This window comes from Mustela putorius, unplaced genomic scaffold (assembly GCF_011764305.1).
Source record: "Mustela putorius furo isolate JIRA1106 unplaced genomic scaffold, ASM1176430v1.1 tig00003983_pilon_pilon_pilon, whole genome shotgun sequence".
Taxonomy (NCBI): domain Eukaryota; kingdom Metazoa; phylum Chordata; class Mammalia; order Carnivora; family Mustelidae; genus Mustela; species Mustela putorius.
In genome coordinates, this window is record NW_025422123.1 from 6,559,364 (window position 1) to 6,580,182 (window position 20,819).

Here is a 20,819-nt window from a genome sequence, read left to right on the forward strand (position 1 = left end):
ATGCAGGGAATGAACTTGCTATAATTCACCTTCTTTTCAAATCCAAGGTGAGCATAATCAATGTATTTTATTTCTATCTATGTATCTACCTAGCTCTCTATCATCAATTTATTTATTTATTTTAAAGATTTTATTTATTTGTCAAGAGAGAGGGAGAGAGAGCACAAGCAGCAGAAGCAGCAGGCAGAGGGAGAAGCAGGCTCCCTGAGCAAGGAGTCCAATGGGAAACTTGATCCTAGGACCCTGGGATCATGACCTAAGCTGAAGGCAGATGCTTAACCAACTAAGCCACCTAGGTATCCTGTCATCTATTTATTTTTTTTATGCATATCTCTTACATTTCTCTCTCCTCCTTCATGTTTATCAGAGCCAAACCATTTCTGAGTTATGGCTAAGAGGCTTCAAGCTTCTTCAGTGTAGATGTGACTTGCTAAAAGTAATTTTAAGCAAGATATAGCCTAGAGGTCCTGGTTAGACTGGAGGCTAGAAAACTAATTTAAAAGCCTATTAGAATAAAGATCAAACTCACAGCAAAAGCCTGTCTTTCAAGTCCCTCAAAAGTAGTTGCTCAAAAAAAGGCCTGTTGGCCTTTCTGATTTTACTTCACATGACTCCTCACCACATGGCTTCTCTGACCACATCTTCATGGTTGTTTTTTTTTAAATTTAAAATCAATTAGTTAGCATATAATGTATTATTAGTTTCAGAGGTAGAGTTCAGTGATTTATCAGTTGCGTGTAACACCCAGTGCTCATTACATCGCATATTCTCCTCAATGCCCATCACCCAGCTGCCCTGTCCCTCTACCCACCTCCTCTCCAGCAACCCTGTTTGTTTCCTAGAGTTGAGTTTCTTATGGTTTGTCTCCCTCTCTGATTTCATCTTCTTTTATTTTTCCCTCCACTTCCCTATGATCCTCTTTTGTTTCTTAAATTCCACATAAGAGTGAAATCACATAATTGTCTTTCTCTGACTGACTTATTTCGCTCAGCATAATACCCTCTAGTTCTACCTTCATGTTTTTAATGTTGTTGTTTCTAACCTTCCTATGAGGGACTTCTTACCTTTCCTCAAACTTAATTTCAATAGCTTCCTTAAGACTGATTTCTTCCATGGAGTCAGATTTTTCCTCTCTCTTCTTATATTATTTAATTAACATAAATATTTAGAGTACCAATAATAATCCCCTTTTCTAACTCCCTCTAATGAATATAGCTGGCATAACAGAGATGCTATGTAAAGACTGTCGTCAACATTAAAAGGAAGAATACATATAAAGGTGATGTAAAGAGTGTAACTTATTTTCTTTAGTATTTTCTCTTATTTCCTTTGCCAATTAAAGCAAGCAACTAATTGTTGGTCTCTGTAGTAAAGGATTAATATATGTTTTTAAGTTGTTTTAGAATATTTAATAAGAAAATGAAAGTACATTCTATTTATTTATTTATTTATTTAGAAAGTACATTTTCTTGGTTACCAGCTTCTGATATATGAAGATGTCTGGACAAAAGGATATGAAGTATTACCATTAATACCTAAGTTAGACAGCTATTCAAACAAACAGCGAATATTGTTACACAAACGTTGGCAGAGTAACTGACTCAGTTAGTAGGTAAGCTCTTAAGACTATTTATATTTCAGTCATGATGTAATCAGTGCCAATCTGACCAAATGATTGTCAATGTCAGTCTTAATAACAGTAGAGAAGCAATGAGGAAAACAAAGTTTTTATTTTCTCTCTTTCAGATTCTCTTATTGCTGCCTGAGCCCTAATTTGAATCCCCTCTTCAGAGCCCACAATTAGATGAGTAAAGGGTTTGATCTGACAAGAGTAAAGCAATACTGGCATATGCCACCAGTCCTCTCAGCACCCACTCTGAGAACATTCAGCGTATTCTCTTGTACCGCCTCCAAAGGAGATTTTCCCAAGAAATGGGTTTCAAGCAATTTTAACTCCCATCAATACTGTTTGTCATAACTGAAAAAATATCCATTATATTACAAAAAGATTCTGTTATCCAGTATTTGTTAATTATGATTGAGACCAGAAACATACAGAGTTTCAAAGGAAACAATTGAAGAGAACATCTGAAAGTGATTTCCCCCCCTTCTTTGTTGTTCTGCTACTCACGGCAAATCTTCCAAACTGGAGGCTTCGTGTCTTGGATCCAATAGATCATAACCACATTCATTGTAGATTTCCAAATAGGAAATGTGCGTTGTATGTATTGTGCTGCTGTCCTGATTGGAAAAGGGGAAGACACTGTTTAATGGCTATAAATAGCGACTCAGCTCGGAGGAGGATGAACACATTTATCACTCCAGTTCCTCACAGCTTTCTCTCCTTTACTCTCTTCACTTTGTATGGTTTCCATTTTCAGTTCGTGACACTTTCAAGTTGCCAGTTACCATATGCATGAAGCATTTTTTTAAAATGGCCAACACCCATGATTACAAGCAACTTTAGTATGTTGTTTTTTTATTGGTTCCACGTTATACATGAAGAGTCAATATACACTTAAAATGAGCCAACTTGGTTGCAGAACTGTATAACACATCATTTTTTACTTTCCAGACCCCCCAAAAAAGGTTACTATGAAAAAATAAACTTACATCCTGTGAATAGCCTATTCATAAAAGAAAACAGAATCATGACTTCAGTTTAAAAACCTCAGTAGCATAAGAGTTTCCATCTTTAATCATAATTATTTTTTTAAAAAATTTTCCAATATTCAAAATTTCTGATGAGACAAAGAGATAACAGACAATAGAAGAGAATGGAAAATGAATCCCAGGGGACAGAAATACTTTAGATCAATCAGGTAACAGTGAGAGTGGACATTCACAGTTCAATGCCTATATCTTACTGTTGGGTTAATTTTTCTGGCTACGTGGCAGGTCAGGGATACTGAGCTATTGGTTTGAGGATATTTTCTGTGGGTCATTGCTGGGGAAGTGCAATGACACAGGCATCAGTGTCATTAGGTAAAAACTGCTGTCTCAGTTCTGCCAGCAGACAAAAAGTACCTGTTCTCTCTGAGATGGAATAAAATGGAATTTTTTCAGGTCTCAAGAAAATTCCTGGCTCAGTTTTCAAGACCAAGTATCACTTTCTAGCACTTTTTCTTGCTTTCCCCAAAATACAAATTCTTCCATTTTGGCAAATAGAGCCCTACTTCTCATAAGAGGACAAGATATTTGTGTCTTATGGCAAGAAGGTCAGCAGATTGCCAGAGAATTTGCTCAGGATGACTTTCCCATTGATTCTCACCCATATCCAAGGCAATCCATTTGACAGATACTATTCAAAGAGAGAGAGGACCAAGTCACAGAAATGGGGGAAGAGCAGGGGCCTACAAATCCAAAGCTGGAATCCTAGGCCTACTTGCTATGAGCACCTGTGATGTCAGGCTTCAGTTTCTATAACCATTAGTAAGGCAACTGAATAACGAATCCCCATGTGTTCTTCAGTTAAAATTAGTATGATTCTTTGGTCCTAACATGGCTCAAACTACCCAAAGAAAAACACCAAGATTTCATAAAAACAAAACAACACCTGAAAAATTAAGACAAGTCTTAAGCAGCACATGACTATGAAATACTCAAGCTACTGCTGAAATTCCATGTTCTGGTGGTTTGGGAAGGTGACAGAATGGACTGAGTCTACACTAAGCAAATTTCTCCCAAGAAAATGCTGGAAATCTTCCTGATGTGGGCGACTCTGGCTGCTTATCCTAACACATGGCCTGTCGATCAGATTAGTGTAGTAAAGGCACATTTCAACATCATTCTGTGGGTTATAACTTGGCTTAGCACAGGTATCAGAGACCATAAATACTAGGCAGATTCTGCATGGCCTTTAGTCTAATAGTTTTCCCCAAAATGTCCCATGAAGGAATTTGTGGAAAAAGTGTTCCATGATCAATATATATGCTGTCCCTCTCTAGAAGATTCTCAGAGCATGTTAAAGGCCACGGGGATCATTTACCAACTTCCTGAGATCCTGTTCAAAAGCAATATATTTCTAAAACCTATCTGACCATATCTAAAATATCCCATCTATAATAGTTTGAGATTTTAGCAGACAGTTCAGCGCTCATCTTAGCATCAGAAAAAGCTGGGTCTGAACACCAAATCTGGCATTTATAACTGAGTGATCGTGCATTATTTGCAGCTGTTTAATTGTGGAATTGGGGAGAATAACCCTCATCTTGCATAACTGTTGTGACAGGGAAATGGGGTTCTGAACTTAAAATCCCACCAAGAACATGTGGCCCTGTAATAATCCCTAATAAATCTTTGCTACTGCTATTATTATTGCTATTGTTATTGTTTCTATTATTTCTAAAGGGCTCCAAATGGAGAATTCAGCACATGACTATAAAAGAGAAAGCAAAGAAAGGAAAAACAACAGCCAACTTGTATGTTCATCTGCAGTGAAGAAATTCTCTTTCTTCCAGAAAGTAGAAGAAATCATCGTAAGTCAGGAAAATGGCAGGTCCACTCCCCTGAGATGATGGGGATAATGCCTTTGGCTCCTCCAGCTTCTGCATTTTCTGGACTTTTATTGGAATATACACTTAAAAGTCACTGAGCAATGTGGCAAGCTACCTTTCCTTATTACTACTTTTTTAGTGTTTGGGATTGCCAGACTATAATGTAACACACATGTTTCCTGCAGACAGCCTTTTCTCCTGCCCCCAAACAAGTCTGAACCTCAAAATACTCAAAAATAATGAGCAGTGATTTCTAAAATAAATGGAATCAATTGTCTTCTGTTAAAATCACTGTAAATGTGCTCCCATCACACTCACAGCATTTTAGGAGCCAGTATACAATTGTTCTTAGTTTATCTTGAAATAAATACTTTGCATAAGTCAAATATTTCCTTTAAGAATTCTAGAGAGCTCCATGTGGCCCTCTGAAGCAATTGACTGGTGGCATCTGAGTACCTGTCTGCATTTTTCAGCTACACAATGTGGACAAACTTAATGATGAAACTCAGGTTGCCTCTGACTAATTTTGCAGCAGTTTGGTTTGATTATAATGAATGTATTGTGCCCCATCAGGGAAATCCATCCTTTTACAAAGAGCTGTCCTGGATATAAATTTGTCCAAGGAGCTCTCTCTAGTCCAGGAACTGATTTAGAATCATTCAAAATGAAATGAGGTTTACAATAATGTCAGTGACCAAACAGATATATAACAATGGACCCAAGAGATGGTAGGTACTTGGGAGACATTTTGACTTTTACAGCATTTGGTATCCATAGAGAAAATTTTAGAAGGGATAAATGTTTCTGTTAGGTAAGGATTTGTTTATTCTGTTTAACTTAATCAGGGAAATTGGTTTCATTTGTTCTAGTTTCAAAGGATTCTTTGAAATTAATCAGGATTGTTTGGCCACAACGTGTGTGTGTGTGTGTGTGTGTGTGTGTGTGTGTGTGTGAATATACATATTAACAGCAATTGTAAATGAGCTCATTTGTTGAGCATATACTATGTGCGAGGAACTGGACAATATCTTTAGATACAGTATGTTCAGCCCTCACAGCGAGTTCACAACCCTGAGACCTTAAGTCTCAACTGCCACCAGGACACATGCTATAAGTGGTACACTTTCTCAGAACCAGATTGGCCTACACCAACTTCAGTGATATTTCCAAGACAACATTGGACCACAGCAGCAAAAACTATTAGAAATTATATTCCCAGTCTGTGAAATCTGGGAACAAAACAAAACAGCTAATGTCAGAAATAAATGAGTAAATGAAAAGACAGGATCTGAATCCAACTTATACACTGTACTCAACCCTTTCTCTTCTACGTTTTCTGGCATGCAGAGTTGGCATGTTTGAGCAAGTGAGAGATGAGTTGAACTAATGGGTAATTGCTACTTTATGGATGGAAATTAGAATTATGCAGATCTCAGCAATTTCTTCTCATCTTTGCAACTCAAAAGGCAAAAAGCATACAGTCAAGAAATTTTGGAAAAACTGTTACAGTGACCTAGTTAGAATATTTGTTATACAGAATTCATAAAAACCAAGTAAGTGTAGGAATTATTAGTAGGGCCAATGGAGATCTTCTAGTACGATGCACTCCCCAGTTTCACAGAGGGGGGAAATGAAAACCTACTGAAGTTATGGGACTCACTATTGTTTAAATACAACCAACAAAATAAAGCCAGTCTGAGACAGAGAGGCAGTGTATGTAGTGGTAAAAAGCACAGAGTATGGCATCACACAGACCTGGGATGGACCTCTAAGTCAGTTATGAAGACTCAGAGAAAGATATTTAGACTCATTTTTCCCAACTATGAAATTGGGATAAGGATACCTACTTTGCTAGTTGTATTATATGTTATATTAATATATAATAATGTGTATATGTTATATTAAAAGTATTATATGTAATAAAGCAATAGGCACTTAGAGACACACAATAAATGATGCATATAATGCAGAGAACATCTCTTCATAACAGTATTAATTGCAATAGGAGTTTTACTCTGGTAAAAGTCTTTTGGGCTTCTATTACAATTGTGAAAAAGGTACAATCACATCATCTTATTCAGTGTTTTAGTAGCCGAAATAAAGATGTCTTAGCAAAAGGACATCCAGTTTCTTAATGAGAAATATAAGATGTTAGTTGGTAAAATGTGTTATCTGTTCTTTTAACCTCCATGGATGTATCAGAAGGAACTCCCTTTGAACCTTTGCTGAAACAGCATCCCTTTAATGAAAAGCACCTTAATTTCTACTTCTTCAGCAAAATCCCAAACTTCCCTTAAATATAAAGGCCAGAGTTATTACAAAATAATACTTCCTCGTTTAGATATAATAAAATGTCACAATAAATTTTTTACTCACCATAAATTTCTGCTGAATATATCAAATAGAAAATGAACTTAAAGTTCCATACCTTTTGTAATTGCTCAAAAATGTATGACAATGTCCTTGGGATAATGCCTCGGTCACTATAGCGTTCTGCCCCACCCGTGATGGTGAATGTCTTCCCACTGCCTGTTTGCCCATAGGCAAAGATGGTACCATTGTAACCTGCCAAGACACTACATAAAGAAATGGCACACTTTAATATCAAAATGACTAACTGCACAAGTATTAAGTGGCTTGTATTCTAATAGCAGCCTTATTCAACACTAGTGAAAAGACATTTATAAAGTATCTCTATATGTGAGTATCTACCTAAAATAATTCAGATTTTTTTAAATCCAGGAAAATCAGCACAACCAATCCTTTTCTCTGTATAACTCAAATGGAGTCTGTTCATCTTAAGTATTTTTTAACCTAATTTTTCTTTAGAAAACTTTTATATTTACATAAAAGTTATAAAGATAGTGCAGAACTAACACATGCCCTACACCTGGTTTCCCCTACTGTTGATAACATTATTATTGTGCACCTGTTACAACTAAAGAAACTATACTGATATATATACATTTTATAAAAATGTCCTTGGTTTTTATATATTGTCTTTTAATTTTTTTCCAGCTTTACTGAGATATAACTGACACATAAATGTAAGTTTAAGGTACACAAATGTGATGATATGATACATAAATATACTGCAAAATGATTCCCACAATAAGATTAGTTAATACATCCATCACCTCACATAATTATCATTTTTGTGATAATATCTAAGATCGATACTCTTAACAACTTTCAAATATATAATATATAGTCACTATGCTGTACATTCGATCCACAGAATTTATTCATCTAATAACTGGAAGTTTTTACTCTCTGAACAACATCCCCACATTTCCCCCACCCACCATCCCCTGACAACCCCCATTCTTTTCTTGATATTTATGAGTTCAGTTTTTTAGATCCTACATGTAAATGAGAATATACAGAATTTGTCTTTCTCTGTCTTATTTCACTTAGCATAATGCTTTCAAGCTCCAACTACATTATTGCAAAATAGCAGAATTTTCTTTTTTTTATGGCTGATTAATATCCCATTGTGTGTGTGCACGCACACATGCATGCACGTGTGTGTGTGTGTGTGTGTGTACACCACATCTTCTTTGTTCATTCATCCATCTATAGGCATTTAGGTTTTTCCATGCCTTGGCTACTGGGAAAAATGCAATGAACATGGGGAGGCAAATGCCCCTCTAAGATTTCATTTCCTGTGAAATACAGGCAGAAGTGGCATTGTTGGATCATTATTGGCAGACCTAGTTCTAATTTTTAAAGGAAACTCCATACTGTTTTCCATAGTAGCTACACCAGATTGCATCTCCACCAATAGTGCACAAGGATTCCCTTTTTTCTACATCCTTGACAGCATTTGCTGTCCTTGACAGTGTGATAATAGCCATCCTAACAGGTATGAGGACATGTCTTATGTTTTTGGTTTGCATTTCCCAGATGATTAGAAATACTGAACACCTTTTATGCATCTGTTAGCCATCTGTACTTTTTCTTTGGATAAATTTCTATTCAAGTCCTCTACCCATTTCTTAACTGGATTTATGCTTAACATGTAATCTATCCAAGAGAATGTTTCATGTGTGCTTGAGTAGAATCTGTATTCTGCTGTTGCTGGGTGAAATGTTCCATATATATATATGTCTGGTAGGTTCATTTGGCTTAAGGTATAGTTCCTATCCAATGTTTCCTTCTTGATTTTTTTCTTTCTTTCCTTCTTTCCTTCTCCCTCACTCCCTCCCTTCCTCTCTTCCTTCCTTCCTTTCTTTCTTTCAAGATTTATCTATTTATTCTTTGAGAGAGAAAGAAAGAAAGAAGGGAGAGTGGGGGTCAGAGGGAGAAGGAGAGAGAAGATCTCAGGAAGATTCCTTGCAGAGCACAGAGCTCAATGTAGAAGTTGATCCCATGACCCTGAAATCATGACCTGAGCCAAAATCAAGAGTTGGATGCTTAACAAGGTAGGCCACCCAGGCACCTCTCCTTACTGGTTTTCTATCTGGATGATCTATTCATCATTGAAAGTGGGGTGTCATCAGAGACCAGTGGAACAGAGTAGAGAGCCCAGATATGGACCCTCAACTCTATGGTCAAATAATATTTGACAAAGCAGGAAAAAATAGACAGTGGAAAAAAGACAGTCTTTTCAATATATGGTGCTGGGAAAATTGGACAGCTATATGTAGAAGAATGAAACTCGACAATTCTCTTACACTGTACACAAAGATAAACTCAAAATAAAAGACCTCAATGTGAGACAGGAATCCATCAGAATCCTAGAGGAGAATATAGGCAGTAATCTCTTTGATATCAGCCACAGAAACTTCTTTCAAGACATGTCTCCAAAGGCAAAGGAAACAAAAGCAAAAATAAACTTTTGGGACTTCATCGAGATCAAAAGCTTCTGCTCAGCAAAGGAAACAGTCAACAAAACAAAGAGGCAACCCACAGAATGGGAGAAGATATTTGCAAATGACAGTACAGACAAAAGGTTGATATCCAGGATCTATAAAGAACTCCTCAAACTCAGCCCACACAAAACAGATAATCATATCAAAAAATGGGCAGAAGATATGAACAGACACTTCTCCAGTGAAGACATACAAATGGCTATCAGACACATGAAAAAATGTTCATCATCACTAGCCATCAGGGAGATTCAAACTAAAACTACATTGAGATACCACTTTACACCAGTTAGAATGGCCAAAATTAGCAAGACAGGAAACAACGTGTTGGAGAGGATGTGGAGAAAGGGGAACCCTCTTACACTGTTGGTGGAAATGCAAGTTGGTGCAGCCACTTTGGAGAACAGTGTGGCGATTCCTCAAGAAATTAAAAATAGAACATGCCTATGACCCTGCCATTGCACTACTGGGTATTTACCCCAAAGATACAGATGTCATGAAAAGAAGGGCCATCTGTACCCCAATGTTTATAGCAGCAATGGCCACAGTTGCCAAATTGTGGAAAGAACCAAGATGCCCTTCAATGGACGAATGGATAAGGAAGATGTGGTCCATATACACTATGGAGTATTATGCCTCCATCAGAAAGGACGAATACCCAACTTTTGTAGTAACATGGATGGGACTGGGAGAGATTATGCTGAGTGAAATAAGTCAAGCAGAGAGAGTCAATTATCATATGGTTCCACTTATTTGTGGAGCATAACAAATATCATGGAGGACATGGGGAGATAGAGAGGAGAAGGGAGTTGGGGGAAATTGGAAGGGGAGGTGAACCATGAGAGACTATGGACTCTGAAAAACAACCTGAGGGATTTGAAGGGGCGAAGGGTGGGAGGTTGGGGGAGCCAGGTGGTGGGTATTATGGAGGGCATGTATTGCATGGAGCACTGGGTGTGGTTCAAAAAACAATGAATACTGTTACGCTGAAAAGAAATAAAAAAAAAAAAGGGGTGTCAGATTCCACTACTATTATTGTATTGTTGTCTATTTCTCCCTTCAGATCTGTTAGGCTTTGCTCAATATGTTTAAGCATTCTGATGTAGGAGGCATATATATTGTTATATCCTTATGATGAACTGACTGTTTTATCACTATAAAATGGCCTTATTTGTCTCATAGCCTTTTATAAAGAGTCTAATTATTTATCCAAGAGAGAGACAGGGAACACCAGTGGGAAGGGGGGAGAGCAAAGGGAGAGGGACAAGCAGACTCCATGCTGAAAGCAGAGCCTGACAAGTGGTTCGATCTCAGGACCCCAAGATCATGACCTGAGCAGAAATCATGAGTTGGACACTTAACCGACTGAGCCACCCAGGCACCCCAGCCTCATCATAGTTTTGGCTTAAAGTCTATTTCATCTGATAGAAGTATACTACTTTTGCTTTCTTTTGGTTTCCATTTGCATGGAGTATCTTTTTCCATCCCTTCACCTTAGTATAAGTACGTCCTTAAAGCTGAAGTGAGTCTTTTATAAGTAGCATATAGTTGGGTCTTGTTTTTAGTTCATTAGTCACCCTATGCCTTTGGATTAGAGAATTTAATCCATCCATTTACATTAAAAGTAAATAAGGCTTACTAATACCAACCTATTCACTGTTTTCTAGTTTTGTATTTCCTTTGTTCCCTTCTTCCTCTTTTACTGTCTTTCTTTGTGAAGTGATTTTCCCTGTGGTATGCTTTGATTCCTTCTCCTTTATCTTATGTGTGTCTACTATTGGTTTTTACCATTCATCCCATTTTTAATGTTTTTGATGTCACAATTAACTTCTTTTACAGTGTGTCTTCATTATCAAATTATTGTAGCTATAGTTGCTTTTAATACTTTTGTCCTTTAACCTTATACTAGATTAAGTAATTAACACATCACCATATTATAAGAGTATCATGAATTTGCTTATGCTTGCTTTTAGCAGCATACTTTATATTTTCATATGTTTTCATGTTTCAGCATTTCTTATAAGGTAGGTCTAGTGGTGATGAACTCCTTCAACTTTTGTTTGTTTGGGAAATCTTTGCTTCTCCTTAATTTCTGAAAAAACAACTATGTTGGGTAAAATACCCTTGGCAGTTTCTTCTTTGAGAAATTTGAATGTATTGTCCCACTCTTTCAGGGCCTGTAAGGCTTCTGGTGAGAAATCTGCTGATAGCATTATGAGGGTTCCCTTACTGTGTGGGTATTTTTTTCTCTTGCAGCTTTTTAAATTATCTCGTTGTCTTTGATTTTAGATAGTTTTATTTTAATGGGTCTTGTAAAAGATCATTTTGGTTTGAAATTATAGGGTCACCTTTTAGCTGTATGAACATGAATGTTCAAATCTCTCCCTAGATTTGAGAATCCTAGGCCATTATTTCTTTAAATATACTTTCTCCCCCTTCCTCCCTCTCTTCTCCTGAGACTAATAATGTGAGATTGTTTCCTTTAATGGTATCCCATAATTCACAAAGATTTTCTTCACTCTTTCTCTTTTATTTATGCTTCTCTGACTGGATGATATCAAATGACATGTTTTCCAGTTAACTAATTTATTCTGCTTGATTATGTCTGCTGTTGAAGCTTTCTATTGAATTTTCAATTTGACCACTGTGATTTTTTAACTATAGGATTTGCTTGAGGTTTTTTTATGGCTTCTATTCCTTTGTTGAATTTCTCATTTTATTCTTGTATTATTTTCCTAATTTCATTTAGTTGTCTTTCTTTAATTCACTGAATTTAAGAGTGTTATCTGAATTCTTTGTCAGACAGTTAGTTCCTAGATCTCCATTTCATTAGGGTCAGTCACTGGACCTTTGTTAGTTTCCTTTGGGGATCGCATGCCTGTGTGGTTGGACCTGGATGCTGGGTACACAGTGACTGGCCAGTCGCTGGGAATCACTGGGATGGGCCCAGTATCTGGATCCACAGGGACCAGTCTAGTGCTGGGACAGGCGCGGAGCCTGGTTTCACAGAAGAGAGCCAAGAGGCTAGGGCCACAGGAATTAGAACCAGCCTAGAGTCTTGGGTCATGGGAGTCAGTTTATAAAATAGGGCCTCAGGGGCCAGGTTGGGTCTTCAGTGACCAATGTGGTGTTGTGCAGGCCAGGAGCCTAGATCTGTGGAGCCAGCCTTAAAGCTCAGGCTGCAGAGGCTAGCCTGGCATTAGGGAGGGCTTGACATGTGGGTCTGGTGGGAACCCACCAAGATATTGGAGTTACAGGAGCCACCCAGGACCATGCTGGCTGACAAACAGGGGTAGACTGGGATCCTGGATTTCCTAGAGTTTGCTGGGAGCCTGGTATGATGGGAGCTGCCTGGGGCCATGGGAGCCTTCTGGCCCCAGGGTAAATCAGAAGCCTGGTTTATGGGAGCCTGCTGGTAGCCTGCCACTTCAGGATCTGCTTGGGGCTAAAGGAGTGGGCAAGTGGTAGGGTGGGCCAGGGGACTGGATTCTCAGTAGCTTGTCAAGAGTCTGGTGTCACGAAGTCAGCTGGGGCCATGGATGTCACCTAGGCCATGGGAGCTGCCTGGGGCCACTGGAACCAGCTGATGCTGGGATGGGCCAGCACTGGTGTCTGCAGTTCAAGTCAGGTGCTCACTTCAGTCTCCTTCCACGGGGATGGTGTCTTTCTCAGTGCTAGGATGGCTAGGCTTCAGGGAGGGGTAATGGGGTAATGTCAATCTATCTTTTCTACCCTCTTCAACATGTCTTTTTTTTTTTTTTTTTTCCTGTGCCCCATCCCAATGCTCTAATTCCTCAACTGGAATCCTTAGCTTTTGTGAAGGTATTTGCATGCGTGGTAGTTATTCAAATTGATATTTCTGGAGGTACAAGTGTTAGAAATTCCTGTACTACCATTTTGCTGAAATCACTCTCTAAGTATTTTCTTCATCTTTAGTATACTTTAGTATATGTTGAAGGTAAAAGTTCTGAGGAAACCATACCTATAATTTGGCAAACTACAAACCTGACAACTGGCACTTCATGGGGCAAATACTCACAACATTAAGTTACCTCCTAGAATACCAGGTATAGAATGTAGAATGTTTACCACTACATACCTTGTAATGTAACCTCATATAATTTAACAATCAACACCAACTATAAATCCTTTAAGAATTCCCCTCCTCAGTTTTCGTGGAATGACTTTTGGTAAAACAGTAATCCAGATGTGCTCTTCAGTCATAAAGAGCAGTCTTTGATTTGATGGAAATTGTAAGAAACCTAGACTTCAAGTTATATTACAAAGCTATAGTAACCAAAGCAGTATGGTACTGGCACAAAAATAGATCCATAGATCAGTGGAACAGAATAGAAAATTCAAAAATAAACCCACACTTATATGGTCAATTAATCTACAATGTGGGGGCAAGAATATACAATGGGGGAAAAGACAGTCTCTTCAACAAATGGTGTTGAGAAGGTTGGATAGCAGCATGCAAAAGAATGAAATTAGACCACTTTCTTATTCCATACACAAAAACAAACTCAAAATGGATCAAGGACCTAAATGTGAGACCTGAAAACATAAAAATCCTAGAAAAAAACATGGGCAACAATTTCTCCAACATCGGCCATAGCAATATTTTTCTAGATATGTCTTCTGAGGCAATGGGAATAAAGGCAAAAATAAACTATTGGGACCACATCAAAATGAAAAACATCTGCACAGTGGCAGGAAACAATTAACAAAACTAAAAGGGAACCTATAGAATGAGAGAAGATGTTTGAAAAATGACATACTCAATAAAGGTTTGGCATAAAAAATATCTAAAAGACTGAAACACCTCAACACCCAAAAAACAAGTAATCTAATTTAAAAATCGGCAGAAGACATTAATAGACATTTCTCCAAAGAAGACATACAGATGGCCAACAGACACATGAAAATATGCTCAACATCATTCATCATCAGGGAAATGGAAATCAAAATTACCATGAGATATCATGTCACACCTGTCAGAATGGCTAAAATCAACAATCCAAGAAACAACAGGTGTTGGTGAGGATGTGGAGAAAGGGGAACCCTCATGCACTGTTAATGGGAATGCAAACTGGTACAGCCACTGTGGAAAACAATATGGAATTTCCTCAAAAAGTCAAAAATAGAACTACCCTATTATCCAGCAATCACACCAAATGGGTATTTACCAAAATACAAAAACACTAATTCAAAGGGACACATGCAGCCCTATGTTTAGTAAAGCATTATTTACAACAGTCAAATTATGGAATCAGCCTAAGTCTCCAATAATAGACGAATGAATAAAGAAGATGTGGTATATGTATACAATGGAATATTATTCAGCTATAAAAAAGAATGAGATCTTGCCACTTGCAACAGCATGAAAAAAGACAAACCAAGAAACAGACTCTTACCTATAGAGAATAAACTGATGGTTACCAGAGGGCAAGTAGGAGGGATGAAGAAAATAGACAATGGGGATCAAAAAGCATACTTATGATGAAAAAATAAAATTTTTAAATTTTTAAAAAGAAAAAGAACACTAGATCTTCTCAGCCACCATCTCTCTTCTCTCTTTTCCTCTCTGCTTCACTTCTCCCCCTTCCCATTCCCTTCTCTCTCCCTCTCTCTTTTTATCTCTCTGTCTTTCTCTTTGTCTTTACAAGTGGATCTTTCCTCTACACTGCACAGAACAGCAAACTATTATAGCATTATGATCTTTTTTCTTCAAAGTAACCCTTCATCTGTGAGATGTTTTCAACCAAACAATTATGAAGATGTCAGCTAATGGTGGCTTCACTGCAAATGGATGTTTGATAGATGGCTCCTGTGAGAATCACCCCTCACTATTCACACTGAGATTCCTGCTCTAGCACTTCTTCTGAGATAATGCTCACAGTTCTATGTTTTGCTATGCTTTCATGCTTGTATGTTAAGTGATTTATCATCATCATGCCCCCTCAAAACACATAGGTTTTGCTTAGAGCTTCTTGTGAAGTAATCAGTTAAGTCTCAGGCACCTTATACAACTATGAAACTAAGAATAATATCTATAACAACAACTCAATGCATCATTTGCTATGTAGGTAGAAGGTGTTATTGGTGCTTATAAACTTAAAAGACAGCACATTAAGTAAACAAAAAATGGATGAGTACTGTGTGGTTCAACTTCTCATTTCTGAGAGGTTTAATAATTTTTCTCTGTGTCTTCACATGGAGTTGGAACTATAATGATTAGTTGGATGATTACAGAATCTTTCTTCTCAATGACATTTGTCACCAATGAAACAGCTATGTTCCATTAGCAATTATCATTTGAATATATGCTATCTCTTGACCATAAATGCTCTAGGTAAATGAAGTTGATAACTTAAAGAATCAAACTTTAAACATTTTAAAAATGTTTGATAGAAATTTTTCCAAAATATATTAGTCTGTCCTTGTCTTGAAAAGCAAAAAACTGTACAGATTATCATTTTTATTTTGACTTCGTGACAGCCTAAGAAAAGTGAGTACCGTGGTATGCTACATTGACATCTACTGATTATTAGGGTTTTTTAAAAAAAATATTTAAGTCTTTTTCACTACCAGTTGTCCTAGTATACTCTCTTCCTTTCCCCCCATCTGCTGTGGAAAACTAGATGGCAAATCTTCATAGAATGCTATTTAAAATACAAAGGATGTAGGTTCCACCAATATATAATCTATTGATATTTGTTACATTGCTACAATAAAAAATTAAATGAAAAAATGTGAATGGGCAACATTTATCTCCAATTCCTCTCTCCAGAGCATTTTCTACTTAATCTTGCACCTCCTTTCCATTGAACACTGGACAATTTCATATGCTTGTAGTCTCATCCATTCTAAGAGAAGTTACTATTAAAAACAAAGAGAAGAGGTGGAGTAAAGACTTCTGAAAATCCACTCCTCCACAAGAATAATGAGAACAGTGGCAAAATTGTCAAAATCACTTTTTTTTCAGAATCCTGGAAGTTATCCAAAAGCTCACAACAATCCAAGGAGTGTTTACTCAAGTAAAATGGCTGAATCTCAGTAAGACCAGTGAGCTTTCTGACATTGTAACTTGACCATTCCCATGCCCTCTCCCCAACTCCATAATAGTCTTGAAAAATAACAGACTTGCAACCACATAACTGTGAAAAACATAAGTACAGCAACCACTGGATGGGTAGTACAGGTTTGGAAATCTCCAAAAGGTCCACAGAATTGTACTTCTCTGACCCATCTCGCAGCTCCCTGGAATAGCCCTACACATAGTACTTGTCTTTGTGTGACCTTAGTTTACTGAGTAAAAAAAAAGTCATATCCCCATGGAGTTTGCTGAAAACAAATCAGCAGAAAGTGTTCAACATGACAGTTGCCCTAGGTTGCAATACCAGTGAGGCAAACAAGAGGGTGATCAAAACTTTAAAGTAGGGCGCCTGGGTGGCTCAGTGCATTAAAACCTCTGCCTTTGGCTCAGGTCATGATCCCAGGGTCCTGGGATCGAGTCCCACATCGGGCTCCCTGCTCAGCGGGGAACCTGCTTCCTCCTCTCTGTCTCTGCCTGCCTCTCTGCCTACTTGTGAACTCTGTCTGTCCAATAAATAAATAAAAATCTTAAAAAAAAAAAACTTTAAAGTAAAAATCTGTGGAATACCATGCTATATAAGGGGCTTTGAAAAGTAACAACATATTTTTGGGACTCTACAAGACCATACACATGTATGGGGCTGTGTGCATGCCCAGAAGAGACCAGAGAAGGCCCTATATCTTACCTCTGGCTGACCTTGAGGCCCTGAACAAGCGTGAAGTGAGAGCTAAGACAAAATTATAAACTTCCAAAATTATAAACTTCCAGTACTGAATGGGTACCCCAACACATGCAGAAAGTACCTTACCAAAGACTCAGAGTGATAGATTCAAGGCATTTTTAAAAATCTCTGTCCAGGCACTAACTGACCACTAAATTTACTGAACAGAGATTTCAGGGGTTGCATATAACAAAAAACACAAGTTTTATGAAATTAGGCAATAAAATTTACTAAACAAACAAGCAGCCGCAGCAACAATAACAACAACAAAACTTGGGGAGGGTTGGAATCTGATTTCCAGAGCTGTCATATCCTATTACTTAAAATGCCCAGTTTTCACCAAAAAAATATATGAGAATCTCTAACAGCAAAGTATTTCCCATGCACAGGAAATAAAATGTTTCATAGGAACAGCCCTTGAGGAAGCCCAGATTTTGACTTCTAGCGGAAGAGTTCAAGTTAGGTATTATAAATAAGCTCGAAGAACAAAAGTAAAGCATGTTTAAAGAATTAAAGGGAAGTATGAAAATGATGTTACACAGACAAGAGAATATGAATAAAAAGATAAAAAAAAGAATAAAACAAATTTTGGAGTGGAAAAGTATGATAACTGAAATAAAAAATTCACTAAAACAGTAAATTTGAGTTGGTATAAGAAAGTAAATTTCAAGATAGGACAATTGAGATTATTCAGTCTGCACAATAGAAATTATAGAGACTGAAGAAAAATGAACAGAGAAATCAGATCAATATTTGTGTAAAGTCCCAGATGGTGAGGGGAGAGAATGTTTAAAAAAAAAAATTATGGCCAAAAAGTAGCCCAATTTGATGAAAAACATTAATCTACATATCCGAGAAGCTCATTAAACTCAAAGGTATCCAAACTTCAGCACATCATAATCAAATCGTCTAAAGTCAAAGAAAATCCTGAAAATTGCAAAAGAGAGGTGACTAATCACAAACAAGTATTCCTTTTTAAGATTAACAGTAGATTTCTCAGGGTGGGGGGGTGAGGAGTCAAGATGGCAGAGAAGTAGCAGGCTGAGACTACTTCAGCTAGCAGGAGATCAGCTAGCTTATCTAAAGATTGCAAATACCCACAAATCCAACAGGAGATCAAAGAGAAGAAGAACAGCAATTCTAGAAACAGAAAATCAACCACTTTCTGAAAGGTAGGACTGGCAGAGAAGTGAATCCAAAGCGATGGGAAGATAGACTGTGGGGGGAGGGGCCGACTCCCAGCCAGTGGCGGAGTGACGGAGCACTAAATCAGGACTTTTAAAAGTCTGTTCCGCTGAGGGACATCGCTCCAGAGGCTAAACAGGGGTGAAGCCCACTCGGGGTCAGCATAGCCCCAGGTCCCGCAGGGTCACAAAAGGATTGGGAGTGTCTGAGTGTCACAGAGCTTGCAGGTATTAGAACAGGGAAGCTGGCTACAGAGACAGAGCCAAGGAGTGAGTCTCAGCTTGGGGTTACCTTGAACCTGTCGCAGGCTGGGTGAGCTCGGAGTGAGGCTGGAGGCCAGGGAGAAGGGAGTGATTGGGCACTATTCTCTGAGGGCGAACTGAGGAGTGGGGCCCTGAGCTCCTGGCTCCTCCAGGCTGGGGCCTAAGAGGCCATTTTCATTCCCATCCTCTGGAACTCTACAGAAAGCATTCAGGGAACAAAAGGTCCCAAAAGCAAACCCGAGCGGATTACTCAGCCCGGCCCCTGGTAAGGGCAGTGAAATTCTGCCTGGGGCAGAGACACTTGAGAATCACTACAACAGGCCCCTCCTCCAGATGATCAACAAGAAATCCAGCCAGGACCAAGTTCACCTACCAAGGAGTGCAGATTCAATACCAAGAAGAGCAGCGAAATTCCAGAGGAGGAGAAAGCAAAGCACAGAACTCATGGCTTTCTCCCCATGATTCTTTAGTCTTGCAGTTAATTTAATTTTTTTTCTCTCTTCTTCTGTTAAATTTTCTTTTAACTTTTACCCTTTTCTTTTTTAATGCTTTTTAACTAGTTTATCTAATATATATGTATACATTTTTCATTTTTATATCTTTATTTATTCGTTTTCTTTTTTTTAATAGTTTCTTTTTTTTCTGAACCTTTTTTTAAGATTTTTTTTTTATTTATTTGAGAGAGGGAGTGAGAGATCACAAGCAGGCAGAGCAGCAGGTGGGGAGTGGGCAGACTTCCTGCTGAGTAGAGAGCCCAATGCGGGGCTCAATCACAGGACCATGGGATCATGACCTGAGCCGAAGGCAGAGGCTTGACCCACTGAGCCACCGAGGCGCCACTCTGAACCTCTTTTTATCCCCTTTCTCCCCCACACGATTTGGGGTCTCTTCTCATTTGGTTAAAGCATATTTTCCTGGGGTCTTTGCAACCCTTTTAGTATTTTATTAGCTCCTTCATATACTCTTATCTGTAAAATGACAAGGTGGAAAAATTAACCACAAAAAAAAAAAAAAAAAAAGAACAAGAGGCAGTACCGAAGGCTAGGGACCTAATCAATACAGACATTGGTAATATGTCAGATCTAGAGTTCAGAATATGATTCTCAAGGTTCTAGCCGGGCTCAAAAAAAGGATGGAAGATATTAGAGAAAACCTCTTGGGAGATATAAAAGCCCTTTCGGGAGAAATAAAAGAACTAAAATCTGACCAAGTAGAAATGAAAAAAGCTATTAATGAGGTGCAATCAAAAATGGAGGCTCTCACTGCTAGGATAAATAAGGCGGAAGAAAGAATTAGTGATATAGAAGACCAAATGACAGAGAAGAAAGAAGCTGAGCAAAAGAGGGACAAACAGCTACTGGACCACGAGGGGAGAATGTGAGAGATAAGGGACACCATAAGACGAAACAACATTAGAATAATTGGGATTCCAGAAGAAGAAGAAAGAGAGAGGGGAGCAGAAGGTATATAGAGAGAATTATTGGAGAGAATTTCCCTAATATGGCAAAGGGAATAAGCTTCAAAATCCAGGAGGTGCAGAGAACCCCCCTCAAAATCAACAAGAATAGGTCCACACTCCATCACCTAATAGTAAAATTTACGAGTCTTAGTGACAGAGAGAAAATCCTGAAAACAGCCTGGGAAAAGAAGTCTGTAATATACAATGGTAAAAATATTAGATTGGCAGCCGACTTATCCACAGAGACCTGGCAGGCCAGAAAGAGCTGGCATTTTATATTCAGAGCACTAAATAAGAAAAACATGCAACCAAGAATACTATATGCAGCTAGGCTATCATTGAAAATAGAAGGAGAGATAAAAAGCATCCAGGACAATCAAAAACTAAAAAAATTTGTAAACAACAAACCAGTCCTATAGGAAATACTGAAAGGGGTCCTCTAAGCAAAGAGAGAGCCTAAAAGTAGTAGACCAGAAAGGAACAGAGACAATATACAGCAACAGTCACCTTACAGGCAATACAATGGCACTAAATCATATCTTTCAATAGTTACCCTTAATGTAAATGAGCTAAATGCCCCCATCAAAAGACACAGAGTATAAGAATGGATTAAAAAACAAAACCCATCAATATGCTGTCTCATTTTAGACCCGAAGACACCTCCAGATTTAAAGTGAGGGGGTGGAAAACAATTTACCATGCTAATGGACATCAGAAGAAAGCAG

The 20,819-nt window shown here is 38.1% G+C and overlaps 1 protein-coding gene across 3 annotated transcripts in view; it reads right to left on the reverse strand.

Annotated features, from left to right (window-relative positions):
• The window catches only part of KIF6 (kinesin family member 6), a 454,418-nt gene that overhangs the window by 345,758 nt on the left and 87,841 nt on the right, over nucleotides 1-20,819 (reverse strand). For all 3 annotated transcript variants that reach the window (XM_013062608.2, XM_013062612.2, XM_013062603.2), the window contains 2 exons: nucleotides 6,925-7,072; nucleotides 2,132-2,241 (listed from right to left, as the gene is read on the reverse strand). In XM_013062608.2, the coding sequence (XP_012918062.1) occupies nucleotides 2,132-2,241; nucleotides 6,925-7,072 (258 nt within the window). The remainder of the gene's footprint in view (nucleotides 1-2,131; nucleotides 2,242-6,924; nucleotides 7,073-20,819) is intronic.